Here is a 12,098-nt window from a genome sequence, read left to right as displayed (position 1 = left end):
GTCATACGTACTATTAAAGGAAGTAATAAAAACCATTAAAAATAAGTCATACATATTAAAACGAGAATCAATTTGCTGTGCAGCTTAAAGTAATACGAAGGTGAGAAATAATCGACCCCCTTGTCACCTTTTTCACCCCTCATGAGTTTGCAGGTATGATATATATTCGTTTAAAAGTCCAGACTCTATAATGCTACAACTTTAATAATTAGAATAAAATGGATTTCCACAAATAACACACACCGTGGGTATTTGTTGCCATCTAGTGGTTGAATTTGCTCATTGTTAAGCTGACTGACCCCTTTGCCTTCGCTTGACCCTAAAATAACTTCTAATTACCTCAAACAATTGCTTTGCGAAATAACGGGCTACATTTGCAAAGTTGGAGAGCACCTTAAACACATTGGTAATAATAATAATAAAAAAATCATTACATTTATATGATGCTTTTCAAGGTTTACAGACAGGTTTAGACTGTTAAGAGAGACGCGTACGTGAACCGATGCGGTCGCCTCGGGTGGGAGACGGAAAGAAAAGTCACGCCGCAGTCTTCTCGTGTAGGGGAAAGGGGAGAGGAAAGGAAGGGGGAGGGGGGGGGGGGACGAGACGGGAGAGGAGAGATGGAGAGGGGGAAGGTTTGAGGTGCAGTCGGCTCACACCGGTACTTTATTGAGGGAACTAATGGTGCTCTAAGGACAGACGGTAGCAAACTGTCGTAAAAGCACGTCGCGGCGCCAGGCGCAGCGCGTCACCGCTGCTAACCTGTCGCACTGGAGAGGACGCGGTCCACGGGTCACGATGCCCGCCTCTCTTCTGACGACCGCCCGGTCACGGTATCCTCGCCTGCGCTCGAGGGGAGAGGAAACTCGAGCGAGGGCGAAGACCGAGTTAAGGGGAAGGAGGCGGAGATCAGTAACTCCTCTATATGATTCTGCGACCGTTCGGGCCTGATGAGCACGCGTGCACCTCGACAGTGGTTGCTGTTTGGCTCGGCGCGACACCCCTAGATGATGTCAGATCGATCTCCTGGAGAGAAACGCAGTTTCTTCAATTATCGGGTCTCACCCCAACACGCCGAGGGTACCAGGCTCAGAGAGAGCAGCCGGGGACACTTAGTAATATTCTATTTTAGGACAACCTCCGCGACGAGGACTCTGTGTTACGAGTCCTCTCTTGGTCCCCGAACCAACCACGGCTCGGCGAGAGACGGAGGTCTACCGCTGCAGCGATATCTCTTTAGTACAAAATGTCAGTTACCAGTGTGTGAGGAATCAGTATGTGCCCTGAGTAACGGAGGTCAGTGGGTGTAGCCGTGCAGATGTCGCTCAGACTCACCTCGGGGGAGGCGGGGGTCCGCTCTCGGGTCTCCGCCTTTGGTCTCCTCGGGTGGGTGGACAGGTGAAGAAATAGGTCTCACAAAAAAGTAGGTCCACAAACCGAATGTAAAGTTTAAGACTGCAAGGCAGCCAAGTATTTTATTCAAAAAAAGAAGAAAGAAATAAACAAAGTACAACTACAAGTGAGTTCCCGCACGGGAGCCTGACGCAAAAGTCACAAAAACTCAAAAACTCTCTTTTTCTCTCGACCCTCTGTTTCCTCTGTTCGTCACCTTTATACCCTCGGCTCCTCCCACTTTGACCGGATATCCGTCCCTCTTTGGGGTGCTGATGGGGGGTTCATCCCCCCCCCCCCTCTCTTCCTGAGAGGTTCTGGAGAGACTCTCTGTCCCACATCAAAGAGGGGGACTGTTGTCTCCGCTGGTTTAGATGAGCTCGGTCACCTCGGTGACCTGTCTCCGGGTGTCTCCTCTTATCTCTCAGGCACTTTGGGTACCCTCTTTATGATGCTTTCAGACCTGGTGAGACTTCCCGTGGGCAGTGACACAGAACACACTCTCACCGGGTGTCAGTATACAGAACAGATGGGAGACATAGGTTACATTATCATATCAAAGACCATTGATCTACAGGCAGGTTAACACACATGAATTCAGGTTTGTGTTTATTCACTCCGCAATACATCCTCCTGGGCCCATATGGTGCGGATATGGGCTCCGAACACACAATCAACCAGGTCTTCATTTGAATATCACCAGAGGTGCAATGTTTACATCTGGTGTCGGCGTGGGGCCCCTGAGTGAGTTCAGACAGAGGGTCACCGGTTGTAAACGCCAAAGATGACCACTCAGGACCCGTGTTCTGTCACACCTGGCCCTCTGCTTATCGTCCCAGCGATGGCCTCGACGCTTTCATTTGATCTTACAGCCACTCTCCCTGTCGGCCGGCCTGATGGATGCCTTGTTGCTTTCCTGTTGTTGTAGTCTAATGGAACTGGGGTCCCCTTTGATCTGTTTTATTACTCACATTCCGCATTCGCTTTTCCCCGGCCTGGTCTACGGCTCCTCTTGCTAATCCCAGAAAAATTCGCATTTATTTGTCCCACTTCTAACAAGACACTTTACATCACGTAATTAAAACATCCTCAAATCTATACCATGCACACAACGAGAATTTCTAGAACGTAGAGCTCACAATCACACATTGAAAAGCAGGTGGGTTCAAACTCATCAGCATCTCAAGGAGATGGTATTATGTCACATATGATACATTTCTAAATGTAGGGTTGTTATGAGATGTTTTAACAACATCTGATAATGATGATTAGTCAGATAACAGACAAGTGGTATAACCCCCCCTCCCCCCAATAATAAAAAATATTCCACTGCACATTTTTTTCTCCATAAAAAACACTTCATAAATCATTTCGGCAATCAGTAACACCGGAGAGCCAAAGTCTCTCAGTTGCTCTTTGTAGCCGTCGTAAACTTCATTCGGGGCTGAAGGTCATCTTGTTAACGTGCACATTTAAAGCAAAGCGGCGCCGTTTCCTTGACACTGTGCGACGATGGAGCGAGCCCTGCTGTGGTTCGGCGCCGTGGCCCTTGCCGCTTCATACACTGTAAGTATGTTTCCGCTCTCCGTTGGGAAACGGGCCAAGCGGCCTCTAACCGGCCGACGACTCACACAGGTTTTGTTTATTTTTCCAGCTACCTGCTTCCCCTTGGGTACACGGTACGTCAGAACGTAAAGCATTTCTTCAAAGGAATAAACGGTTGCTGTGAAAGGCTGTGAGGAGAGCCTGAGTGTCTGTGCTTGTGTTCCAGAGGTTTACGAGAACGGCGAGGACGAGAACCCCACCCTGAACCTGGGTGAGCTGCAGCATTTGTTCATGGCTCCGGATCCTGGAACAATGTGTTGATTTCATCTGAATGTGTGTTGATTTCATCTGAATGTGTGTTGATTTCATCTGAATGTGTGTTGATTTCCACTGAATGCGTGTTGATTTCATCTGGATGTGTGTTGATTTCATCTGAATGTGTGTTGATTTCATCTGAATGTGTGTTGATTTCATCTGAATGTGTGTTGATTTCATCTGTATGTGTGTTGATTTCATCTGAATGTGTGTTGATTTCATCTGAATGTGTGTTGATTTCATCTGAATGTGTGTTGATTTCATCTGAATGCGTGTTGATTTCATCTGAATGTGTGTTGATTTCAGCTGTATGTGTGTTGATTTCAGCTGTATGTGTGTGTGGGTTTTAAATAAATGGTGTTGCTCCTCTGCCACAGGATCAGACGAGAATCTTCTTGAAGGGGACATTCTAAATCCAGTGAGTTGTACTTTGGTGGGAATATTATATTTTGACTCAGAACAAATCATAGTTTAATTTGTCTTTGAGCGGTAGGCCTATATATCTTCTTTTTTTTGGCAGCCATGCTTCTGATATCGTGTGCCATCACATGTCAGGCGGACGGGACTGTTGGCGCTCTTGAATAGTTTTAGTGCGATATTTATTCCAGACAAAATGGGCTTCGTCGTCGATTAGGTTTACGCCCACAATTTGTTTTTATATTTTTGTTTTTTAAAACACCTCTCTTGTGCTATACAGAAAGGAAAGAATGCAATCATTGACAAAAGATACAGATGGAAATTTCCAATTCCTTATATTCTGGGTGACGATTTGGGTGAGTTTCTAATCTTTCTACGAGTCGCTCTTCTAACCATCCGGGGATGAAAGAATATTGGTTCCTCTATTGTGATTTCCTTCTTTTGTTCCCAGATCTGAACGCCAAGGGCTGCGTCCACCAGGCCTTTGAAATGTATCGTCTGAAGTCTTGCATTGACTTCAAGCCCTATGAGGGAGAGAAAACGTTCATCAAGTTTGTAAAGAAAGGCGGGTACGTGGATTGAGCCCGGGTTCCACCGGTTTTAATCTTGGGTTAGAGTTTAAGTTACCTGCTCCGACTGCGCCCAGGTGTTTCTCCAGCCTTGGTGACCAGCAGAAAGGCCAGATTCTGTCTCTTGGGCCCGGCTGTGACCACAAGGCGGTGATTGAACACGAGCTGCTCCACGCTCTGGGCTTTTACCACGAACAGTCCCGCACAGACAGGGACGACTACGTCGACATCTGGCTGGATCAGGTGACGCCGGGTACGTCTGGGGAACTGACGCAGCATGCGGCGACCTTCGACCTTTCTTCAGGCATTTGACGTAGTTAGGAATGACTAAAAATCAATGTGAAATTTCCCTCCGCGCAGGACTCGAAAACAACTTCAACAAGTACAACGACGACTACGTCACGGACCAAAACACGGCGTACGACTACGAGTCCGTCATGCATTACAGGCCCTTCTCCTTCAATAAGAACACATCCATCCCCACAGTCACCACCAAAATCCCGGAATTCTACAACATCATTGGCCAGTACCTGGACTTCAGTCCGATGGACACCCTCAGGCTCAACCGAATGTACAACTGCTGTACGTATTTGTGCTGCATGGTTCAGTTTCCTTTTATATGTCCAACCGGTTTATCTTGAAAGTTGAATATGGCCCAAACATTTTCACAGGACCCTCTTCCCTCCCCAGCTGCTCCCCTCACCCTGCTGGACCAGTGTGCCTTTGAGTCCCCCAGCATTTGCGGGATGATCCAGGCCTCCACCGACAACGCCGACTGGGTCCATACCAAGAGCAGTGCGGGTGCAGAGGATCACACCCTCCTGGGAAAATGCAGAGGTCAGAGTTGACGATTGTCTCCCAATGACAGATTATTATCAGTCGGGACAGCATTAAAAGACGAAAAAAAGAAGATGCATGCAGAGTATGCTTGTCTTGTTCTTCCCGAATCTAGATGCTGGCTACTTCATGCACTTCAGCACCATGACTGGGAAGCCGATGGAGTCCGCACTGCTGGAATCCCGAACCCTCTACCCCAAGAGGAAGCTTCAGTGTCTGCAGTTCTTCTACAAGATGACCGGAAGCTACGAGGACAGGCTGGTGATCTGGGTCAAGATGGACGATGGCACAGGGGCCGTTCGTAGAATGAAGAAAATACAAACCTTTTACGGTAAAAATATGCAGCGGGCATGTTCACGGAAGACAATATTTTTCAAGCATCTATCGAAAGCCACCGCAAAACTTTGCATCGAGGCAAATATTCATTTGTACATTTGTTTAGCTGCCCACTAGTTTGAAAATGGTATTCAAATCAAGTTATTTTTAGACGCCATAAAACATACGCTTATTTTCTTTTTTCGGCGAGAGCTAGATGAGAAGAACGATAATACCGTCATGCCAGTGTGATGGATATCGAGCCACAGCTGGCATGTGATCATCTTCGCTTAGCTTAGCATAGAAATGGGTAACATGCTCTATCCAAGGTTGGATAAGTAAGATTGCTCCAGTAAAGTTATTCCAGGAAATCAAAGCAGAGTAGGTTGTTCCTGTAAATAACTCTCTATAAAACCACCATTTTTCATTTTCCAATTTTCCTTTTGTGTACAAATAATTTTAAAAAAGCAAGATAATGAGTAGAATTTAGGGGTTGGGTTTTTTTGTTTTTACCTTTGGACAGAGCCAGGCTAGCTTCCAGTCTTTATAAAATAAGATGGCTTTAGATTCATACTAAATTGTCAGATACAAGAGTGGTATGAAAGAATGTTCTCCAACTCTTGGCAAGAGCATTTCGTGTTTCCCGCTCGCATTTTAGTAAACACTATTAACGTGAAGGCGAACGGCTAATTTAACAAAAACCTCACAATTTCACCATCCCACCACTATTGCCACTCATATTGATATTTCTTCTCTTGTTCCTCTCCCTCTGACCAGCGGACTCTGACGACACGTGGAAGCTCGCCCACGTCACGATGGAGGTCGGAGTAAAATTCCGCTATTCCTTCCAAGCGGCGAGCGGCGCTCTCAATGCCTCCGCCGGCGGCATCTACATCGACGACGTCAGCCTGACCGAGACACGGTGCCCCGACACCGTGTGGAGGATCCAGAACTTCACCGGGATCATGGAAACGGCCAACGCCAGCACCGTTATCGACAGCCCTCCTTTCTACAGCCCCGAAGGCTACGGCTACGGCGTCCGTGTCATGCCGCTGTCGAGCTACACCGATTACACCGGGAACTACGTGGGGCTGTACTTCCACCTGGTCAGCGGAGAGAACGACGTGGTGATGCAGTGGCCGGCGGTAAACAGACAGGCCACCTTGGTGGTGATGGACCAAGACCCAGACGTGAAGCAGAGGATGTCGTCCGCGCGCAGCCTCACCACTGATATGAGAACGAGTAAGTGTTATAAGCTAACGGAAAAAGGTCAACTTCAAATTGAAGACATCTCCAAAATATTTTATTTTCCTAAAATGTTCGTGCAGTGTTGTCAGACAGAAAGTGAAGCAAATGTTAATATCTGTACAAATTTGACTGTTGGAGAGTTTGAAAGTCTGTTCGTCGATCTCTAACCAGCCAATAAATCTGTGAAGATGTTAGCCGTATGCTAAGTGGCTGTTGTCTCTCGCGGTAAAAAAAACACAGCTCTGTGAGGCTGTGAATGTGCATACACAACAGGAAAAAAATCGCCCAACGCCGAGTTGCGAAAGCCAATCAGCGCTGAGATGCTCCGAACATTGTTGAATCTAACTGGCGAATATTTCACACCAAAGCAACGCAATGGTCATCACGGCAAAAATAAAGGGCCATGACAGGAGGCCGGCTCACCAGGAAGAAGGCATCAGATACAGCCAGGTCCAATGGACCCTATGAGACGTGATGTCACAAAGACTCCGGGGAGGAAGCAGAGTTAGTAATATGAATATGAAGGTGTTCCCTTCTCACACCTTCTTCGTGTCCTCTAGCATCAGATGGACAGCTGTTTTGGGACAATCCATCCAAGACGGGGACGTTTGACCCCTTCTGCGACTGCTACAGAAGCGAATCGTGGGGCTGGAGGAACTTCATCAAGCACTTTGACCTCAAGCGGCACAATTACCTCAAGAACGACGACCTCTTCATCTTCGTGGACTTTGAGGGTAAGTGTGGCCGTCTTTGTCCGGTGTGGTTTTGTGTTGCGTGCCCGGATGCAGGATGACGGTGACTACTTCCTCATCCACAGATGTAACATCACTGATCAAAACAGAAGTTCCCATTAAACCAGCGGAGTGAGGTCACACGGGATCTCACATCATGATGGACTGGAGGTAAGGTGTCAGGCATTTTTCCATTTCCAATACTACATCACACTTTTATGTTGACTTTTTTCATTCTTTCCATTTCTATAGCATCCGATGGAACATCTGCAGCTGGGATGTGGAGAACGGAATGATGAAAATGAGGAACGACTGAATGGAATGGAAAATAAACCACATTTTTATTATTATGTAAAGTTATTATATTTAGTACATAATCAGTAAATAATGCAATAATGTGAATGCATGCTATACTTTAAAAGAGCGTCATATTAAATCAAGCTGTTAAAGAACAAGCCGGTGGTCTGTTTGTTTTAGAGAAACGTGTCCTTTATGCTTTATATTGATTTTAAACATATACTAAAAAGGATGCAATAAATTAATACAATAAAGTTACATTCAAAAGTAAAGAATGTCAAAAAAGTACTAGAATAGAATGTCTTGAAAAGTAATAAAGAAGTCAGTATTTTATGTCAAACAATTCATAGTATAGAATGTCATGAAATGTCATAAAGTCACAGTATAGTATGTACAAAGTAAAAGTATGGTATGTCATAGGAAAGGCATATTCTATTTGATAATAAAAAGTGACAAACATTTCAGGGTAAATAATTAAGTTCAGTTAAATCTTCTAAAATTAAGTACTTTATTTTAAGAGCCACATTTTTCAAAAGCTTTTTGTTGTATATTTTGATATACTTACCCCACATACATATGCCATACATTTCCAACATCATGCCTACAATGCATTTTGGTGGAAACAACTTTCCTTTGAAAGTCAGAATGAGCACCTTAACGTATCCTTGATTAATAATCCTGAAGGGGAACACGACCAATCGAACAAGCTGAGAACACTTTACCTCTCACCCAGCCCGTTGAAACAGTTGCTCTGGAGATAATCTGTCCACTCTGAGAAAATAAAGCAGATGATGTCAAAAGAAAGGCATGATGGAAAATCAGGTCTCCAGCTGTTTTTGGAGGTTGACCTTAGCCTGAACCCAGACTCGTGAGTCAGCCTGCATCGTTGATTCGTTCAGCTACCATAGTCCAGGCAATCGAGCCAATTCAACCATTAGAAATGGAGAAAAAAAATGCAGCAGAATGTATTGGGGCACTTCTAGGAAGTGTCCTGAACTTAAAGAACTAAGAAATTGCTGTTGCGGAAATAGATTTAATTATTTTAAAAAAATAAATCCAAGATGGCCGCCATAAATGTATAATGTCTTATATATCTACTATCAGAAGAGACATTTGAACGATTTAAAATGGTATTGGAAAACAATTGACCAATCAGAGCTGGGAAAACAGGATTACTATAAGAATAATGTTCCTACTAAACTAGCTATGATACATTTAGCTACATTAAAGTACAAATATTGACAGAAAAGTGGCAAAAACCCACTTGTGCAAGTTGGTGTTGGGTTAGAAACAACAGCTCTTAAACTGAAATGTTTCTTTGATCAATGTAACTTCATGCTAACGGTTCCCATGCACCACTAATGCAGCTTGTGTGTCCACCAATAATGACTTTGGTGGGATGTCACTCGCTACCAGGAACACCATGTCGGGCTGAATGAATGAAGTGTAACTAAATGCCCATCCAGTCTGATAACCAGGCTAGGTTGACTCCTACTCGGGATTAGAAGTTCAGATATCTTTCTCTGCCACTTCAGTTTTGAGACGATCTTTTTTTTTAAGTCCCTGAACTTTGAGGAGGTGCAATAATAGATCACTCAAGTCTTTAATATTAACTAAATCTGCTGAATAGACATTTAATAGCTAATAGCACGGTTATCATAAGATAGGGGAAATAATATATAAATAAAAATAAACCACGTTATCAGGTTTTAGTGGTGTTATGGCACGAGATTGAAGTTGTAAACAAGCTCTATGCAAACTCTTTCATGCACACCCTGAAGGCACCATCACATCACACCTTCAGTCAGTGAAGGGGAGACAAAAAACCTTGATTTATTTATAATGCAATTGTTGTTTGACATTTTGGGTTTATTTCGCTTACGTAACATGTCTTCTTTCATACTAGAGAAAAGAAAACATCGAAACCACACATTTAGGTGTTTATTTTACTTTGTCCATTGGCGTGTTCACCAATAGTTACCATTATCACCACAATATATCTAATTTGCATATTTAAACATAACATTTAAAAAAGCTAATACAACAATTAATTGTCTCATTGCCAGTAGCCAACTGGAGACGTTTCTTAGTGATATCTATCAGGACAATGTGTTGACCCTGCTCCCATACCAGCTTGGAAAACAATTGACCAATCAGAGCTGAGAAAACAGGCGTACTGTAAAGGTGCGTTCACACCAAAAGCGAAAAAAAAATTCTCGTGCGTCCGAATCCCATGAAAAGTCAACGTACAGGCGCGTGTGGCTGCGATAGATGCGATATTTTCCCGGCTGGCGCGTTTGGGGCGACGCGATGTGGGCGACGCGTTTACAGCGGCGCGTTTTCAGCGGCGCAATTTTCGCCCCGAGTTGAAATATTTCAACTTTGAGGCGGTCATCTCGCAACTCGGGCCAATCAGCTCTTGAGTTCCGCTCTCGTAGCGCTGGAAGCGGAAGTCTTTCAGACGTAACAGTAACTTCATCGGTGAAAGTGACCGAGCTGAGTGAGCCTACGGGTGATGTCATGAACCCAAACACGAGGGCGTTAGTGTGTGGGATGTCCACGACAAATATAAAGCAGAACTAGTGGTTAGTTATTCTGGTGGATGAAGGAGATGATAACGGTCTTTACGGAGACGAGACACGGAGATAAGCCCCGCCCCTCGCGGAGCGTCTCGACGCTTATGGTGAGAACACGGTGAACGGTCGAGCGAGTAAACTCACGCGTTTTGGGCGACGCGAAAAATCGCATCGCTTTTGGTGTGAACGCACCGTAAGAATTGGGGGATCATCTTCCTAATAAACTTGCTATTTAGCGACATTAAAGTAAACATATTGACAGAAAAGTGTCAAAAACACAATTATACATGTTGGTGTAAGACCTGGGTTAGGAACAACTGAAACATAAACTAAAATGTTTCTTTGATCTAATGCAGCTTGTGTGTCCAGCAGTAAATGATGTTGGTGGGTGTGACTGAAGTGTAACTAAATGCACATCCTGTCTGATTACCAGGCTAGGTTGAGTCCTACTGGGGATTAGAAGTTCAGATATCTTCCTCTGCCACTTCAGTTTTTTTAAGTCCTTGAACTTTGTGGAGGTGCAATAATAGATCACTCAAGTCTTTAATATTAACTAAATCTGCTGAATAGACATTTAATAGCTACTAGCACGGTTATCATTAGATAGGGGGAATAATAAATAAATACAAATAAAACATGTTATCAGGTTTTGGTGGTGTTATGGCACGAGCGATTGAAGTTGTAAAATCACTCAAGTCTTTATTATGAACACAATCTGCTGAATAGACATTTGATAAGGTGACAGCACAGCTATCATAAGATAGGGGACAATGTAATAAAGCACGACCGATTGAAGTTGTAAACACTATGCAAACTCTTTCATGCGCAGAGAAGGGGAGACAAAGAACATTGTTATATTCATAATGCAATTGTCAAGTTTTGAGATTTTGGGCTCTTTAGCTTCCATGACATGTCTTCTTTCATACTGGTGAAAAGAAAACATCTAAACCATACATCTAAGTCTTTATTTTACTTTCTTCATTGGTGTGTGTAGATTTATCATAAATTCACCACAATACACCTCATTTGCATATTTAAAGATAACATTTCAGAAAAATAAAAGAACAAGTAATTGTATTATTGTCAGTAGCCACTGGAGACGTTTCATGGTGATATCTATTAGTACAATATGTTTGACCCTTTTCACATAGTGTCTTTAAAATGTTTGTAATTTGACAAAACATATTTGTAAAGGCCAGAAATCTCCACCTCAGTACAACTCACATACGCCAAACTTTCCACTTTCACTACTATCTATATTCTGAAGGTTTTTACTGAGGGGTTTGTTCATATATTATTCACAGCCTGATTTGAAGAACATTTCATTCCTAAAAAACATCAGAAGATTTATATCTATATTTCTTTTAACAGTATTCTCTGCTTTATGGAGTGAGACAAAGAGACATCCAAACTTCCCTCAGAAGAAACCTTCACCTCCAATATCTCAACAAAGTGAAAGAAGAATTATGAAGCTGGCTTCATCTAATGTTCATAATTATGTTCTGGGAATCTATGCGAATCAGCACACATTTATGAAGATAGTGCCTCATTTGCATGTTTAAACTCACTGTTAGAGCTATTTATTTGATATTAGTATTTAGTTATTTAATCGAGAAGTAGTATTGTTTAATCTTTGCTTATTTAGGTTAGATATTTTGGTACAATAGAATAGCTTTTTCTTGTGATAGTTTTTAGTTTTGTGAAATTCATTGTTATTGTTAAGATATATTTAGTCTTTTGATTGTTCATTTGTTCACTAATTGAGTAACACTGTGGGCACCTGTGGTTATATGTAGGAGTAGGCAGGTACAGGACCAGCATGCACCTGGGTAGACCTATGATTTTAAGAGTTCTTT

The 12,098-nt window shown here is 43.3% G+C and overlaps 1 protein-coding gene across 1 annotated transcript; it reads left to right on the top strand.

Moving 5' to 3' along the window:
- Positions 1-1,287: 1,287 nt before the first annotated feature.
- Positions 1,288-7,800, top strand: mep1a.1 (meprin A, alpha (PABA peptide hydrolase), tandem duplicate 1). The gene is made up of 14 exons (XM_056428235.1): positions 1,288-2,958; positions 3,047-3,071; positions 3,164-3,208; positions 3,630-3,670; positions 3,950-4,025; positions 4,121-4,238; positions 4,316-4,491; positions 4,599-4,820; positions 4,929-5,075; positions 5,191-5,406; positions 6,168-6,632; positions 7,199-7,372; positions 7,456-7,540; positions 7,622-7,800. Exons 1-13 carry the CDS (start codon positions 2,905-2,907, stop codon positions 7,503-7,505), a joined length of 1,809 nt encoding a protein of 602 aa, XP_056284210.1. The 5' UTR covers positions 1,288-2,904; the 3' UTR covers positions 7,506-7,540; positions 7,622-7,800.
- The last annotated feature ends 4,298 nt before the right edge of the window (positions 7,801-12,098 follow it).

Source organism: Pseudoliparis swirei, chromosome 12, assembly GCF_029220125.1.
Source record: "Pseudoliparis swirei isolate HS2019 ecotype Mariana Trench chromosome 12, NWPU_hadal_v1, whole genome shotgun sequence".
Lineage (NCBI taxonomy): Eukaryota > Metazoa > Chordata > Actinopteri > Perciformes > Liparidae > Pseudoliparis > Pseudoliparis swirei.
The sequence above is the reverse complement of the archived record's forward strand: the minus strand, read 5'-3'. Positions and strand labels throughout refer to the sequence as shown.